The 13386-nt window shown below is 33.9% G+C and overlaps 1 protein-coding gene across 1 annotated transcript; it reads left to right on the forward strand.

Moving 5' to 3' along the window:
- Positions 1-1325: 1325 nt before the first annotated feature.
- LOC111800380 (FAD-linked oxidases family protein) lies at positions 1326-12477 on the forward strand. The gene is made up of 18 exons (XM_023684045.2): positions 1326-1716; positions 2507-2609; positions 2706-2806; positions 3152-3200; positions 3549-3641; positions 3933-4047; positions 4952-5012; positions 5715-5751; positions 5823-5884; positions 7985-8081; positions 8648-8722; positions 8817-8925; positions 9080-9189; positions 9627-9689; positions 10044-10123; positions 10516-10646; positions 11702-11745; positions 12169-12477. Exons 1-18 carry the CDS (start codon positions 1454-1456, stop codon positions 12286-12288), a joined length of 1713 nt encoding a protein of 570 aa, XP_023539813.2. The 5' UTR covers positions 1326-1453; the 3' UTR covers positions 12289-12477.
- Positions 12478-13386: the final 909 nt, after the last annotated feature.

Consider the following 13386-nt stretch of genomic DNA (forward strand, 5'->3'; position numbering starts at 1 on the left):
CCCCACTTCAATCGACATCTTATAGGTCATAGTCATATTTCTACGAATGCACATACAAATTTTATATCATAATAGATCGCGTCTTATCCATTTATCGATATAATTTGTGAAAGATGGTGACATTGTTATTCTATAGGCAGAATTCAATTGATTTAAATTTCACACATGCCTGTCTTTATTTGTCCTTTTTTTATTCACTTTGCTATGCTTTTTTAAGTAATATATTTTTATGTTCATTGCCTTCCAATATAAAGCTTTACTTTTATATATATATATATATATATGTTTTTATTTGCAAATAATAAAAATAGAAAATAAATAAAATTATTTTGAGATTATAGTATAAACTTGTCATTATCTTTTAAGTATGTTCCATGTTTTAAATTTTTAAATTTAAAATCTAAAAAATACTAAAAAATATATATAACAAAATTGCTTTGGGTATTTCAATTATTTAAATTAAAATATTAAAAAACATTTTAAAAAATAATTATACTAGGTTAAATTTATTTTGATTTTAAAAAGAAAAACAAAAAATGGAAAATGACCGGCGGAGAATGGTGGAGGCATCCGGTCCGATGCTTTCAGATGGGACCTTTCAAGTGGCAATAGAAATAAACCGGTTCTTCCTTTTAACGGGAGAAACTTCTACGGACACAGTCACGGTTCAACTCGTCGTTCCGTTGTCCAATCATAATGCTCCACGTTAGCCCCGTCATCCACCCTTAACCGTCTACGTGTCACATGTTCAATGGACATTCGTCGGTTCTTTCCAACTCACCTCTGTCACCCATAATATGAATCAAAACATTTTTACTCTAAAATAATTATTTAATTTCCAACTATTTATTAGAAATGTTAATTATTTAATTTCCAACATTTCCAACTATTTATTTAATTAATTACCTATAATAAAATAAGTTAATTAAAATAATAAAAAATGTATATATATAAAAGATATTTAGCTCGTTACGTATTGATGTCAGCCTTATTATTTTAAAATGTAAAAACACAATCACTTTTTTGGGGGCCAGCGTTTTCGTTGGCATACCACTTGATGTTTGACTTTTGTACAATTTGTAACCGTCCAAATCCACTGCTAATAAATATTGTCTGTTTTGATCTGTTACATAGCGCTGTCAGTCTTATAATTTTAAAAACGTCTAGGGAGAAATTTACATATACTTAATGTTTCATTTCACTCTTCAACTAACGTATGATATGAGTATGACATTGCACTCTCCACTATTTTATTTTAATATATGTTAAATAAAATTCCAACCTTATCTGATTATAACGCATCTTAAATTCAACTCCACCGGATTTATGCTTATTGCAAATCAGTTCAAAGGTTCGAGCTGTGGCAGTGCAACAGCACCTCGAGTTGAATTAATTTGATAAAATATTCTTCCATTAATTTGAGATTGCCTGAGAACCTTTGAAGCTCGAAACAATGGCGTTTTCTTCTTGGTTTTCTCGCTTCCGTTCCTCCTCCAGTTCTTGTTACCATTTCTTTTGCCGCGGTGCTTCGTTGCGGAATCTCGGTGCTCAAACACCCGCCATTTCCAAGGCTTCTACCTCTCAGAACGGTGGGCGCCGATTCTTGTTCTGGTCGAGCTCCATGGTTCCTTTTGCTCTTGCTTCTGCTTCGCTTGCGTTTCAATTTCAGTTCCAGTCCAATCCGTCGCTCTGTGACGATTCTGATATTCACGACCGGTGAGTGCTCTGCTCTGTAAGCTTTTTGTTACTCTGTTCACTTTTTTTTTTCCTGATCGGTATGCGCTTGAATGAAGACGTTGGCGGCGGAGCTGAGCTGAACTGCATTAGAATACGAATTTTTATTGTTGTTTGGAGTGGATTGTAGTGAAAGATCCATGTCTTGATCTCAGCATTAGTTCATTCGTATTATCAAACCTTGAGAAAATAAGTTTTAGTACCGAAACGTGTTTTCTCCTAATTTTTACTTGGAAAAACAGAAAGCTGCTTTTCAAAACAGCAGTCAATCAGCCTTAGCGTTTGGCGACTTGTTCTGATTAAATGAACTTCCCGTAGTATTTTCCTTCTTTTCTCATTGATAGTAGCATGTAAAGGAAATGATTTAGGTTGAGCTGCTTTTATATTTTATAGTTTTCTCTGAAAATCTGTACATTTGTAATTTGAACATCTTTTATCTGTAATGTTTTGGATATTGTTATTCTATTTTTTAAATATTCGTTTGACGACTTGATCGTCAACATTTGTGCCATTAGTTCGATACAAATCCTCATCTACTTCCCAAATGATTGAAAACTTGAAAAGTAACTAGTCTTAGTCTAATTACTCGTGATATTTAAAAGACAGAAATTTATGGTTCAAGCTCCTTCATATTCCTCTGGTGTCGAACCGATAGATGACAAATTTAACGATTATTTGTAATTGTTATGCTTTTGTGAAAATTTTCGTAGTTTGGGTTCTATAACGATCTGTGACGATATTGATATTAACTATGCTGCATTTCTTGATTCAGAAATATCAGCATCGGGGGCAAAGGTAGCACCAAGTATGTTGTCCAAGGCTCGCACAATGACATTTCTCAAGCGTTTATTAAAGAGTTAGGACAAATTTGTAAAGTATGATTTTATATTTCTGATTTAATTGGATTATTTGAGCGTCTAAACATGGCTTTTTCCATATGCTCAACTCGATTCATGGTTATTGGTTTCCAGGATAACATGACATTAGATTATGATGAGAGGTACTTCCATGGGAAACCACAAAATAGCTTTCACGCTGCTGTTAATATCCCCGACGTGGTTGTGTTTCCGAGGTTAAATGAAATTGTTTCCTTCCTTTTCTTGTTATTAATGGCACATACTTTTTCATTTAAGTCTTGCACTAAGAGTCATTTGGTCTTTCATATTCTTTTGAGTACGGTGCATCTTTTTCTGTTTCCCCAATTAATTCTAAAGCGTCTGTAATTCGTCGAGTTGACAAGTATATGTCATGGCCGTGATTCTTGACAAAGCACATTTCAGATCAGGTTATTTGATTTTTACCAAATCTTGTTTTATAGTTCTCAACTCTGATCTATGATCTTCTCTGTTCATTGGACTAGTGCCATTTTAGTGATCTATAATTTGTATGTTAATGCATCCTGATTTGTAAATTTCAGGTCTGAAGTGGAAGTTTCTGAAATAGTAAAATTATGTGACCAATATAAGGTCTGTGGTTCTCTTATATACTTCACAGTGTCTATCGTTAACATTTTCTGTTTGGCAGTTGTCAACTTACTTAACTCTCGCTTATGGTAGCTGGATTGACATATGCTTCTTGAAGAAAGTAGTATAGTTAAAGTAGAATGGGATGGACAACTTAAATGCTGCAATGGATATTATCATTTTCTTCGAATGTTTTGCAATCCACTATGGATTTTTGGAAGTTTTTGCTTCCTTTATTGTAAATTTCATTCATCAATGAAATTCTTGTTTCTTCTCCAAATATATCTATATTATCCTTGCTACTTGGCCTTTTACGTTTGTCAAACTGATTTTGTTTATTGTGTTGTACAGGTACCAATTGTGCCATATGGGGGAGCTACATCTATAGAAGGTCACACATTGGCACCTAATGGAGGCCTTTGCATTGATATGTCTTTAATGAATGTATGTTTTTGACCATGGATTTTATTACTGCCGTGCTTCACTTTATCATATCTTATTTTCCTATATGGATGAACTGAGATGCTCTCGTACATGTTATGAAGCTATGTGTCTTTTTTTTTTCTAAAAAAAAAAATCAATAGGAAACCATTCTTATAAATAATTCTTCTTTCGGTTGTTTGCATTATCAACATAAACCACTGAAACATTTGAGTTAATTAATGTATTTATGTTGTTCATATATTCTGCCTATGGTCGCTGCCTATAACAGTAGAATGCGTCTTAAATTTGCAGAAAGTTAAAGCATTACATGTTGAAGATATGGATGTAATTGTAGAGCCTGGAATTGGATGGATGGAGCTTAATGAATACCTAGAGCCTTATGGTCTATTCTTTCCTCTTGATCCAGGTTACTAGTTACACATGCTTAATAATATTTATCATATTGGCCCACAATTCTTTTTAGCAATATTCTACATTTATGGGGAAATGGGGTTTGTTCTTCTCTTCTGCCAAATCATTCCTCGGTTGCTTCTATTCTTATGATCGTGTTTGAATTCAGATGAAGCAAGTGTGATAAGAGTATGAGATAGATGGAAAACTATTCTCTATCCATTGTTGCAGTGTTAAGAGATTCAAAGAAGTAAGAATTAAAGAGAAGAACAACCAACTTCCCTTTCATCTCTCTGGATTAGATCAAGTTCAGTGGGTCATTGATACGTTTGAAAAGCTTATAAGTATGGTAACACCTGTAAACGGACCTCTCCTCAATTCCCTCATCTCTCTAGCAAAAGATGTGTCTTAAACCCTTTCCACCTGGATCACGTTTTGCTCTGAGTATGGAGATGGAAAACTTGTAAGATTCTTAAGTGTAAACAAATGGTGGGGTCTTCTTGGTGAGCTTTATCTAAAGTCTTCAAGATGGTTCGAAGACTCCCAAGGGAGAATAACGTTATTCCATCTTGTGGAGGCAGCTTCCAATTTGGAATCTACCTCTAAATTTATGGGGAAGAGAGGTTTTCGGAAGATTCGGAAATATATATGGCGGCTTTATTGAATGTTCCAGAATCTTTAACTTGGGTAGCGGGATAGAAATGTTCTACTTGTTTATAGATTTCTTTACCTCAAATCTCGTTGCGAATCTTCTGAACTTCAGTATTTCCTTTTACTCATCGTTTATTTCTGTATACTTTAATAACCCAGATATTTAATAATCTCTGGTAGTGGTTGATGAAAATTTTGACGTCATTTTTCTATTTTGGCCCTCTTCTATAATTGTATTCTCATGTTATTTGTACCTGTTTGAAAATCAGGCCCTGGGGCAACAATTGGGGGTATGTGTGCCACACGATGCTCTGGTTCACTGGCTGTGAGGTATTGTCTTACTTCTGTTTCTCAAGGTTGGATTGCATGCCCTCTCTGTTCATAAATATGGAGATTTGCTTCATAATGTTAATTTTTTCCCACTTATATAAGGCGTTTGCACATCTAGGTGTTTTTTTTTTGCTTCAGATGCTATGCTTAGTATCTTCAGTCTTCCATTTCCCCCTTCTTGTTTGACATATGAACTTTATTTGCAATTATCATGAAATTATATTATTTTTAAACTTATATTAGAGCATTTGGATATTTGATGGGATTAACTATTTAACTCATGATTTGAAAATGAGCGTTTGACAAACAAAAAAATTGAAAAAATAAGTTACACTCCAAAAACTTTTTAAATTTTGGAATGCATTTGGTTGTTAATTCATTTCCAAAGTTTGAGAATGAATATCTACAATTCTTTCTATAACTTTAGATGCTTTTATATTTATATTTTGAATGACTAAAAAAATTATGTTTGACCAAAATTAAAAAAAAATTCAGTCCCTCAGAATCATATTTAAAAAATTGTTTGCACAGTTTTCAACTTAATCTTGCTAAATGGGTATTCTTTGTGACCACTATCTTTCAGAGCAAATAAATATTTATGGTTCACAACACCTTCGTATTTCCCTCCATTTTATTTAAGAAAAAATTTAAACATTAAAGTTCGTTGTTTCTACTGAAATTAATTATTCTTATATTAGGTAGGTATGGTACCATGCGGGACAATGTCATCAATCTTAAGGTTTGATATTTCTTGATTAGATTTTGTTTTTAGATAAAGAAGCCACCTTGCTGATGTTGGATATATTGCAGGCAGTACTTGCCAATGGTGATGTTGTCAAGACAGCATCTCGTGCTCGAAAAAGTGCTGCAGGGTTGGTTTTTCTTTTCTTTTCTGTTTATCATGTATCTTTTCCCCTAAATTCTTGTTATTAATCCAATCATTGATTTCTTATTGTTGCATTTATTTTATTTTATTTTTTTTCCTGAGATTTTCTCACGTTTAGTGAAGTGACGAAGACTCAAGTAGAATAGAGGAAAATGTTAAGAAATTTATGAGACTCCAAGTTTTCTCGAAACTGCTTCCTTGAAACTAGAAATACTACAAGTAGTCCTATGTACTTGGGAGATAATCTGAGCCCCCCCTTTTTTGAACACGATCATTGTTGAGCAAAGAATTTATGAAAGGAAGCACGTTAACCATGTTGGGTTGGCCTAGTAGTCAATAAGGACCTTGTAAATAATAAATGGTTTAAAAGGAAATAGGTTCAAGCTATAATGGTCATCTCCTAGGATTTAATATTCTAAGAGCTTCCTTGATGACCAAATATTGTAGGGACAATTGTTATGTGAGAATAGTGAAGGTGCGCACAAGTTGGTCTAGTAAAAAACGGAAGTATGTTTCTAACACCTTGTTTTGGCACCACAATTAGTACTCTCACGCCTTGATCCTTGCCCTTGTTTTTTTCCCTTTGAGTTTTTCCTTTTCTATTCATAAAATATTTTGGTTCATAATTGGCCAAGTCTATAAAGGATTATTGGGACAGTAACTTAGAAGGGACCTTCAAGATAAAAAAAACTTTCTGACTAATTTTAGTTTTTGGATCGTACTGAGGGGGCTTCTTTATTTCAGGGGAAAATTATAGAATTTGGCTCCTAGATAGCTCTCATGGTTTCCCAGTAAATTTCTCTTACCTCACCCAAATAGGTCTTCTGCTTCCTTTTTACCTTCTATAGAAGTTTGTGGATATCCCCCATCCCTAGTAAATTCTTTTTGTGGACTCTATCTTGAAGACTTAAGCAAATGTGACATGATTCAGAAAATGAGTCCCAACTTTCATCGCTATCCAAATTTGTATTCCTTTGCAAAAACAATGAGATAGTCCATCGTCTCTTCCTGTCCTGTCCCTACTCCTTCAGCTCCGATAGAATTTTCTTTTTCTGTTCGATCTCAACCTTCTCCTCACTCAACAGTTATCCAATTCGAGGACCAGACTATTTGTGGACATTGATTTAAGAACCAGAAAATCCCATGCTTGTGCTACCCTCTCGTAGCATGTTTATAAGAGAAACCTCAACAATAAATATTTGTATTTGTTATTTTTGCTTCTGATTTGTTTTCTTCTGCTTCTTGCTGTTTAAAGTCCTAACTCTTCTGTAATTTCTCCTGGCTTACATGCCAATTGGAGTTGAGTATTTCCAGCTCTTTTCATCCTTTTGCAATTTCATTATTTTTAGGAAATGATCAATCAGAAAAAAAACTCTTTCTGTTCTTTCATGTTTTTGCCTTTTTGTTAAATTATTGTATTGAGAGTATATCTGTAAATTTTTTGTTTGCATCTTGGCATTATGTTTTTTTGCTCTTCATTAGTTCTTTTTACACCTTTGGTACTTGTACGCATCTTATTGAGGTACAACTATTTTATAAAAAAAAAATATCTTTATCTTCCCTTGTTGATCACCATGGTGGGAACGGAATTAGCGGATTTTTGAAGGTAAATCAAGGAATCGGTTGGTTTTTTGAGGCAGCCAAGCTTAAATCTTCTGGATGGTGTTCACTTTACAAATCTTTTCAAGCGCTCTTTGCAAGACATTGCCCTAATTGATAAGCTTTCCTCACCTCTTAATAGTTTGTTCTTTTGGAGTTATAATGTTTTGTGCTTCAGGGTGTTTTTTCCCTTTTTTTTTCTTTTTTTCTATTATTAGTTCTCCCTCCTTGTGGAGTTTTTATTTTTTAGCTGTAGTCTCTTTTCATATTTTCAATGAAAAATTGTCTTGAAAAAAAAGGAAGCAAATAATAAAAAGATAGAAGAAGAGGGACAGGGTTGAAAACTTTGGTAGTAGTAGCCCACAGGGTTGTATAAAGCTAAGAGTGAGCTTGTTTTTTATTATATGCCTTTGTAGACTCCATTTTTCTCGATGAAAAGCTTAGTTTCTTAATATATAATGTCAGCCTTACCTAGTTCGTATTGTAGGTACGATTTGACCCGTCTGATGATTGGAAGTGAAGGAACTCTTGGCGTAATAACTGAGATCACTCTTAGACTTCAGAAGCTTCCAAAGTATTCTGTGGTAACTCTCTCTGACACGTGTGTAAACACACACCCTCGTAGTCTCTCACCCTTTCTCCAACACGCCCACACACACCCTTGAGGTCTTTTTTCCCAGTTCTAACTTCTGATTGTATTGTTAATATCATTCTATTTTTCAGTCAGATCCATGTATTTTAAATTGTTTTGGTATGGGATGTATCTAGACTTTTAATCATCATTCTCAAGAAATTCCTATTAATTGTTGAGCTTTATATTGAGAAAAGCTAAAGCATGTTGGAACTGCATCAAGGTTGTGAACTATTGAAAAATTCAACGAATGAATTTTAAACGAAGCATCAATTCCATGTTGTGGAATGATAACCTTTGATCTGTTAACATCCTTCTTAGTCAGTTTTTCTTTTTGGAAGCTGAAATAGAATTTCATTATAAATCTACTTTTTGAAAGTTTGTAAATGCTAGATCTTATATCCTTTTCGACTCTAGTGGGGTTTGCCTTCTGCTCATTACAAAATATTCTAATAAATTCTTAAGATAAGATGTAAATAATTTCTTATTTGAGATGAAAATTCATTAAGCTTGTTCCAGGTTGCAATGTGTAATTTCCCTTCTATTAAAGATGCAGCAGATGTTGCAATTGCAACAATGTTGTCTGGTATACAGGTAGCGCTTTAGCATAGAATGTGTTTGCTTTCCTTTTCCCTCCTTTGTTTAATGCACTCTTATTGAATTCTTTGTATCCTCCATGCCTGTTTAGGTGTCAAGAATGGAGTTGCTTGACGAGGTTCAAATCAGGGCTATCAATAATGCTAACGGAAAGAATTTGCCTGAAGCTCCCACACTAATGTTTGAATTCATAGGCACAGGTGCATATGAAATTTCCTGGCGTTCACATAATGCTTTCCTTTGTTTTTCCAGTATTCATTATAGACAAGAAGGCCCTCGATTGCGGTACATATCCCATCTACTGCTTCCATATTTCTGCAGATTCATTATTATACTTTTTTCCCTGATATCCAGAGGCATATTCACGTGAGCAAACACAGATTGTTCAGAAGATAGTTTCTGAACACCATGGCTCAGATTTTGTCTTTGCTGAAGATCCAGAAGCCAAAAAAGAACTTTGGAAGGTACGATTACAACCTATAGAGATCTCATTCTTGTTTAGGTTTGGATGATTTTGGCCCAAAAACATTTCTAATTTTTTAGTTATTTTTCATATGGATCCTTGAAGTGGCTTCTCAAACTCTTGGTTTCTGACCCTTCAATTTTTTGGGGCCATAATGACTCGAGGGGTTTCATTCCAATTGCATATGGTTTATTGTTTTACTCAAGCCGCCCACCATAAAATAAAATTTCAAAATTTCCCCTTTCTGCACCTTTTCACGATTATTGTGCAGGGGAAGAATGAGTTCTATACGGGCGATCAAATATTTAATATAAGTTTCTCGTACAGTTATTCGATCCACCCCCATGGTGATTTATGTGGGATTCCTGCAAGAAATTCGATCCAATTACTTTTACTGCCGACCACTATTTGACTCTTATTATGGTCATTTCCATGCAGATAAGGAAAGAGGCGCTATGGGCATGCTTTGCGTTAGTACCCAATTTTGAAGCAATGATCACGGTCTGTAGATAGAATACCATTGCATTTACTCAACTTTCAAAAGTCTTACGCTTTTTTAGTTGTATTTTGTGCGCTAAACCCTACAAGAACCTATATACTAGTTTTTATCCCAAAATCTCTCTTTTCGCTTATTAATAGTTTAGAATAGCTATACTTCCATGTATCTCAGATCCGAGGGATATGGAGTTAAATAAATATGCAACGAAATTCCTTAGATGAGGGGACCTCAATCATGGTGCTTATAATTGCTTCTTTCTGAGATATCGTCATTTCATTTCACACCTTTTGATGCCTCCTAGGATTTATTTTCTTTGTTTTTCTGCAACTAGTTTACCATTTGTTTATCTATTACAGGATGTCTGTGTTCCGTTATCTCACCTTGCAGAATTGATATCAAGTTCTAAACAAGAGCTGGATGCATCATCACTAGTTTGGTATGTCTTCTCTTGGTTATGTCAACTGGCGTTTCTCTCCTTCATTGGGGACTACTGGCTAGTATCTTACTGCGTGCAAGTACTATTTATTTTGTAATATTATTATATAATGACTTGTAAATAAATTTCATCAAGTTTCTAACCATTAAGATGGTCTTAAAAAAAACCTCAAAATGAGTTTAGTTAAGTAGTAATTGACATTTATTTCTTACTTTAATATCAAAGGTTCGTGCGTGTAGTACTTTTTAAAATTTTAGAACAAATCTTACATAATTTTTGGTGCATAATTAAAATTGAATCAAATACTTAACGACTTTTGCAAGTGGGAAAAATGATTTATGAAAATAATTTTCTACTCATTTGAATGGCTGAAAATATATTGCTCACTACAGCACGGTCATTGCCCATGCTGGTGACGGGAACTTCCACACGGTCATTCTGTTTGATCCAAACAAAGAAGAAGAACGGAAAGAAGCTGAGCGACTCAATCATTTAATGGTTTATAAAGCATTGTCAATGGAAGGTACTGTCTTCTTCCCTTTTTTTCATCTTCACTGAATGAATAAGTTTTGCTTGCGCTCCAATATTCCCAATTAACTTGCTTCTATTACTTCTATTACTTGGTAGTTTCATTCTTGTTTTTATCTCTAAAAGGAAAAAGTTCTTGGTTACATCAACAACAACATAGCTTAATTCTCAAGAGGTTAAAGTTTCGAATTTCTCACTCCACACATGGTTGAATTAAAAAAGAAACTCTTAATTAAAAATATCTAACAGTCAACATTTGTCACAGCCCAAGTCCACCGCTAACAGATAGTGTCCTCTTTAGATTTTTTTCTTTCGGGCTTCCCCTCAAGGTTTTTAAAACGCGTTTGTTAGGAAGAGGTTTCCACAATCTTATAAAGAATGTTTCGTTCCCCTCTCCAACCGATGCGAGACCTCCCAATCCACCCTCTTAAGGACTCAGCGTCCTTGCTGTCACTCGTTTCTCTCTCTAATCAATGTGCGATTTCACAATCCACCCCCCTTCGGGGCTGCACACTACTGGTGTCCACCTCCCTTTAGAGTTCAGCGTCCTTGTTGATGTGTTTTAAAACCTTGAGGGGAAGCTTGAAAGAGAGCCCAAAGAGGATAATATCTGCTAGCCGTGGGCTTGGGCTGTTACAACATCCACTGTTGTGTGGTGGTTATCTAGGGATGCAAGCCGTGGTGGTTATCTAGGGATGCAAGCCGAAACCATAAAACCTGAAACCACCTACCAAACCGACCCAGTTTGAACATGCTGGTCAATTCAATTTTATAACTTCACAATAAAAAAAAAAAATAGTTGATTGGGATTTTTTGCTCATTTTCCATCAGTTTTGATTCGACACCCTCATTGATTTTATTAAAAGTTGGTTTCTATTTGCATATGTAGATTGGTTGTCAGTTTTGGCTAAAAATCTAATCAAACCAAACCACATATGTTATCAGATTTTCCTTCTAGTTATCTGCATAGCTTGCTAAATTTTTTTTCCAAAATTTGAAACAAATTTCAAATCATGTCTAAAGATGGGTTCTTTGGCTATTAATGAGCAGGAACATGCACCGGTGAACATGGGGTTGGAACGGGGAAAATGAAGGTATTTCTTTAACTCTTAAGCCTTTAGTTGCAAATTATTTCGATTTAACTTGACATGAAAGCATCAGCATACATGAGAGGTCAAAATAGCAATACCTACATAAATGAATGTATAGTTTCACCAAACAAACAATTTTTTGGTATTAAGAGATTTGGGATATAGATTACCAATTGAGTCTCTATCTGATATTCATTTTGGTTTACTTAGTTTCTTTAAATCCTAGTTAGCTAAACTTCTAAAACATAATTAGCAGATTTCAACTCATGCTTAAAATATTTTTTAAGATCGAGTTTCAAATTTTTAAAAAGTTAAATAATCTTTTAACTAATTGAACTATGCTCATGTTGATATAAAAAGACACAGCGCATAGATAGAGTTACGAAACTAATAAAGAATGAGTTTTCGTTTCTTCTGAATATATAGTACCTGGAAAAAGAACTTGGTGTGGAGGCATTGAGGACGATGAAACGAATAAAGGCAGCGTTGGATCCAAACAATATTATGAATCCAGGAAAGCTCATCCCTCCCCATATTTGTTTCTGAACAGTTCCATTCTGTGTTTATTAAGCCAACTCTTTAAGCTTTTAGATAAAGACTTAAAATTGAAATGATTTTCCATACATTTTTTTTCCTTTTGTCCCTATATAGTTATGTTTTTAACGTTATAGTGCGAGACAGAATTTTATGTCTAATTTTGATTGAGAAGATTTGTGATAGGTAGCCTTTCTCTTACTGGATCTTAGAGGTGAGTTTTTTTTTTCTTCTTACAACTAAATTATGATTGATTTTAGTTTATATTCTAATTAATATTAATTAGATTTTAATTTCGTCATTTTTAAATTTCATGCTCGGGTCTACTGATTTTTTTTGTTTCAATATATGACCTTTTCTCGTCGAGGATTAATCAATTTTGTTTATTTGTTTTTGTGAAATATAAAATAAATAAATGATGAGTTTAAGAATAATATGAGCATGGTTATTTCTTCTTTTGAAGCTAGAAGTGTAATTATTTGAAGTGCTTTTTGTTTGGATTCAAATCTATAGATTAGAGGTGAATGAGTTTTTAGATAATATAAATAAGGTAACTGTTTTACCCATTTTTTTAACCTATAAAATACGTAATATGATAATTTTGAATATTTTTATTTAAAAAGGAAGTTATTTTCACACTAACTTTGGGGGAAGTTTTATTATTATTTTTTAATTTAAATTTTGAGGAAAAAATGAATAACAACTAAATTACCGAACACATTTTTGTTTATTTCCTTTGATAAAAAGGAAAGAGTAAGAGACTCTAAATATGTAATAAATAAAATTTTTAATATCTAAGAAAGAGGAAATAAGAAACAAAACACTAAGAAATAATAATATGCTCATATAGGCTTGTGTTTGGTATCACGATCATGTATGTCTAAGATGTGTTGTCAATGGCTGCATGACAGATATTTTGGTCTTGTTTGTCAAGGACGTGTTGTGCATGGTTGCATGTTTGTTTCAAACCCCTTTTACATGCTTTCATCTTAGATAGGTTTTTACCGTTTCATATTGGGTCAGTACGAGGGTGTATGACCGTTCACCAAAATCATGTCTACATCTGCGAGGGCTGAAATGCCCTAAAATGTACTATGGGGATATGACTAG

Source organism: Cucurbita pepo, chromosome 8 (genome assembly GCF_057944985.1).
Source record: "Cucurbita pepo subsp. pepo isolate OVF chromosome 8, ASM5794498v1, whole genome shotgun sequence".
In the NCBI taxonomy this organism is placed as follows: domain Eukaryota; kingdom Viridiplantae; phylum Streptophyta; class Magnoliopsida; order Cucurbitales; family Cucurbitaceae; genus Cucurbita; species Cucurbita pepo.

What these genes read in the sequence shown, in the direction of transcription:
- LOC111800380 (XM_023684045.2), top strand. Translation starts at nt 1,454, where the DNA reads ATGGCGTTTTCTTCTTGGTTTTCTCGCTTCCGTTCCTCCTCCAGTTCT. An exon ending in CCAAAAAAGAACTTTGGAAG is followed by an intron (nt 9,190 to 9,626) that starts GTACGATTACAA and finishes ATTTCCATGCAG; the next exon opens with ATAAGGAAAGAGGCGCTATG. An exon ending in ATTTTGAAGCAATGATCACG is followed by an intron (nt 9,690 to 10,043) that starts GTCTGTAGATAG and finishes TATCTATTACAG; the next exon opens with GATGTCTGTGTTCCGTTATC.